Source organism: Mus caroli, unplaced genomic scaffold (genome assembly GCF_978045245.1).
Source record: "Mus caroli unplaced genomic scaffold, Mus_caroli_1 scaffold_7, whole genome shotgun sequence".
In the NCBI taxonomy this organism is placed as follows: Eukaryota; Metazoa; Chordata; class Mammalia; order Rodentia; family Muridae; genus Mus; species Mus caroli.
The window spans coordinates 17,249,374-17,253,475 of record NW_028227262.1 but is presented as its reverse complement, the minus strand read 5'-3'; the positions used below and the strand labels follow the sequence as shown (position 1 = coordinate 17,253,475).

Genomic DNA, 4,102 nt, shown 5'->3' with positions numbered 1-4,102 from the left:
AGAACTTGTGAGTAATATGGAAAGAAGAGGGTCTCTCAAGTGATAGTTAGCTGATATGGAGAGAAATTACTGCCTTTCTGGAAATAACCATGCCAATGTTGCAGTACCACTTCTGCTCATAATGAAAACCAGCAAAGGATAGTTGTATGCTAAATATTTTATTGACATCATTGTGCTATAAGAATGATATTGAAGTCATCTGTCTTCTGTTCACCTGAAATAAATAAATAAATAAACAAATAAATAAACAAACAAACAAAGTTTGGTAGTAGAAAGACACAATGCATAATTTCAACATGTACTAAATATCTTTTAGTTTCTTGGATAACTGTGTTAGAGTTTCACAGTTGACTGAGAGTGAATTTAAATCACATACACCACAGAATTATAAAGATTATTCATGTTTTGGATGTATCCATGATCTATGTCTCCAGGAGCAGGGTGGTCATCACTGGAGTTTGGAGCATGGAATGAAAAATGGGGCATTTATTTACCTTCTCTCTGGTAAGGACACAGATGGTTATGCAAAAAGTGACCACAGGTAACTTGGCTGTTCATTGTTTCCATGCTGGGGTGGGCCTTGTTGGTTTCCAGGCCTAGGAGGTCCCTGAGGGCCTCCCTGTGGGGGTGGGCCTTGTTGGTTTCCAGGCTGAGGGGGTCTCTGCTGGGGGCCTCCCTGTGGGGGTGGGCCTTGTTGGTTTCCAGGCCTAGGGGGTCCCTGTGGACCTCCCTGTGGGGGTGGTCCTTGTTGGTTTCCAGGCCTAGGGGGTCCCTGAGGACCTCCCTGTGGGGGTGGTCCTTGTTGGTTTCCAGGTCTAGGGGGTCCCTGTGGGCCTCCCTGTGGGGGTGGTCCTTGTTGGTTTCCAGGCCTAGGGGGTCCCTGTGGGCCTCCCTGTGGGGGTGGTCCTTGTTGGTTTCCAGGCCTAGGGGGTCCCTGAGGACCTCCCTGTGGAGGTGGGCCTTGTTGGTTACCAGGCCTAGGGGGTCCCTGTGGGCCTCCCTGTGGGGGTGGTCCTTGTTGGTTTCCAGGCCTAGGGGGTCCCTGAGGACCTCCCTGTGGGGGTGGGCCTTGTTGGTTTCCAGGCTGAGGAGGTCTATGAGGACCTCCCTGTGGAGGTGGGCCTTGTTGGTTACCAGGCCTAGGGGGTCCCTGAGGGCCTCCCTGTGGGGGTGGTCCTTGTTGGTTTCCAGGCTGAGGGGGTCTCTGTTGGGGGCCTCCCTGTGGGGGTGGGCCTTGCTGGTTTCCAGGCTGAGGGGGTCCCTGAGGACCTCCCGGTGGGGGTGGGCCTTGTTGGTTTCCAGGCTGAGGGGGTCTCTGCTGGGGGCCTCCCTGTGGGGGTGGGCCTTGAGGGGGTGGGCCTTGTTGGTTTCCAGGCCTAGGGGGACCCTGAGGGCCTCCCTGTGGGGGAGGACCATGGTGGTGTCCTGGGTGAGGAGGGTGCTGTGGTGGTCCCTCTGGTCTATTCACATCTTCCTCACTGCCATCTTCATCACCATCATCATTTTCATCAGAACTGGGAGGTCTTGGGGGCATTCCTCCAGGAGGTGGTTTTGGATAATGATGACCATTCCCTTGGCTCTGCTCTCCCATTTCTATTTAAGTAAAGATAAAAAGAGATGAGTTTATACCTTCTCTTTCTCCCAGCATTACCCCCACACACACGCATACACTCCAACTTTATATCACTAATAGTTCAGGAAGCTTAATTGTGTATAAATCATTTTCTTATATCACTACTCTTTGAATGTGTATTTGTCCTTAAATGCTGTGCAAAAAGGGTGACTTTATGTAATTTAAAATTCCCAGAGAGAAGTGGAGAAATGGTCGGGGGAGGTATGTGTATATTCTATAAATATTACTAGTTAGAGCTTGGCAGAGTAGGAAAATTGTGACAGCATGTTTTAATTTTCTTACATATAAAATGTTGTTCAAGGTCCTGTAAGCATGTGTAAAGCAAGAAAGCAATGTACTGTTTTCATGTCAAATATTTTAAAAAGTAGTCAGCTATGGATACAGAGGGGAGTACGAAAATAAATTCAAAAGTGTGAGAAGAATAGGCTCTGTGTAGTTGTGTATTTTATGTGCAATTATAACATTCTAATTGGAATCACTGGGGAAAGAACGATATTTTAGGCAAACCATAGGTTTGCAGAGGATTTTTAAATGGGAACACCCCTATATGAGCATCATATATAATATATTGCTTCAATCTGTGGAAGAAATAGAATGTCACTTTTTTAAACAAAGCCTAGCTTCCAAATCTTCCAGTGTATGGCCATGCTGTAGAGTCAATGCTGGGAAGGTTGTCTATTTATCTCTGTTTCCAGTCATTATTGTAATAAAATAAAGAAATTATAGAGGTATTACAGAATTGAATAATTACAGATGTAAATGGTACATAGAAGGTCAATAGAGGATGAATCTATTTTTACCTAGGAGTTGAGAATTTGAGTCTTCATAGGTGATCTCTAGAAAATAAGCACAAAGAAGTTGAAAGTTATTTATGATAATTTATAGTTGCTGAGAATACTACCAGGATCATTTCGACCCTTGGTAGAAAGGACAATTTAGTTCTTTCTTATATGTATCAAACTTTACTGATACTCTTCATTAACATTACCACAACTTCAGGGAGACATGATTATAAAAGTTTTTCTTTATGATCTTAATTTCTTATATATTATAGTCCCAAGTATTTCATTCATTGAAATAAGAAAATACATTCTCTTCAGTAAAATATAAAATACAATGAATATTGAGCAGCTATCATGAAAAAAAGAAAGAGAAAATAGGTCTAGCAACATATTTCAGTGGCAAAAGCACTTGTGTAATGACTTGTATTAAGTTCCTGAATCTATATGATAGAAGGATAAATGCTGCTACCAATAAGTTGGCATCTGTCAGAATGTGCTTAAGCATTCGAAAACATAGAAACACATGGGTAGACATACTCAGAGACTTGCATATTTTTATGACCATGCACAAAATAAAGAAAAATTAAAGTAATATTTAGAAGAAATTATTCCCTGATGTGTATAGTTCATGTTGTACAGTTTATTTTTTTTTAACATTTGCCATTTCTTAAAAACATTCCTGATATGTTTTTAATACTTTCATCTTTCTCTGTCCTCTACACACAAGGCAAGCACCATCCACTATCGTTTTTTCATAACACCATAAAAACTAAGTTTCCCTCTGTCAACTACAACATAATTTTGTGCATCTTCTACCACAACAAAAGGCTTTTTATATATTTACTCAGGTTATTTTGTTGAAAGAATATTTGTAACTCATACCATAAGTACAGTTTAAGCTCTAGAAGTAAAATGATAACAAATGTTCTTCTATTTGTTTTCAGAATTCTTTGCCTCTGTCCCTTTTCCATCTCCTTTCATTTCTCCCAGTCCTGAAGTGTGTTACTCCAGTCCAATATCACTGTACCACTCTCTCCCCTACTTCATACCTTCATCTTGTCTCTGAGCTGAGCTCAGGACCAGCAAAGCTGCTGTGAGCAGGACCACCAGCATCTTGGAAGATTGCTCCCAAGTTTGTGCTGGAGGAAGGAAGGCCACAGTCTTTATAAGGAATGTAGAACAAAGGCATCTTTCACTTCCTTACTGTTAAACACACTTGTGACAGCAGCATGCCATGCATCCCTGACTCTTCTTTGGGACTTTAGCCTAGCAGGATGCAGTAGGGCTGAGGCTGTCAAGAATTCAGTTCTATAGACGTGGTCTCTGGGGTTACTGGTTAGTTCATATTGTTGTTCCACCTATTGGGTTGCAGATCCGTTCAGCTCCTTGGTACTTTCTCTAGCTTCTCCACTGGTGCCCTGTGTTCCAGCCAGTAGGTGACTGTGAGCATCAACTTTTGTATTTGCCAGGGGCTGCATAGCTTCTCAGATGGCCTAGTTGGCCATCATTCAGAAGACAAGCCTTTTGGCATTGCAAAATGTATATGCCCCAGTACAGGAAAACACCTGAATCAAGAAGTGGGTAGGGAAGTAGGGCAGGGAGAGGGTATAGGGGTCTTTCAGGATAGCATTTGAAATGTAAATGAAGAAAAGTTCTAATAAAAATGAAAAAGAAAGAATTCAGTTCT

At 42.5% G+C, this 4,102-nt stretch overlaps 1 protein-coding gene across 4 annotated transcripts; it reads right to left on the bottom strand.

Moving 5' to 3' along the window:
* Nucleotides 1-520: 520 nt before the first annotated feature.
* On the bottom strand, nt 521-3,528 carry LOC147003781 (uncharacterized). 4 transcript variants are annotated; one of them, XM_085839561.1, is made up of 6 exons: nt 3,465-3,528; nt 2,434-2,469; nt 1,360-1,593; nt 1,105-1,287; nt 651-672; nt 521-596 (listed from the first exon to the last, which is right to left on the bottom strand). In XM_085839561.1, the coding sequence occupies exons 1-6, from the start codon at nt 3,526-3,528 to the stop codon at nt 521-523; spliced, it is 615 nt and encodes a 204-aa protein (XP_085695687.1). The 4 variants fall into 4 exon arrangements, with proteins under 4 accessions (XP_085695687.1, XP_085695685.1, XP_085695686.1 ...); XM_085839559.1 differs by lacking the exon at nt 651-672 and having other exon boundaries at nt 521-615; nt 727-1,233; nt 1,414-1,593; XM_085839560.1 differs by lacking the exon at nt 651-672 and having other exon boundaries at nt 521-615; nt 943-1,593.
* Between the last annotated feature and the right edge of the window lie 574 nt (nt 3,529-4,102).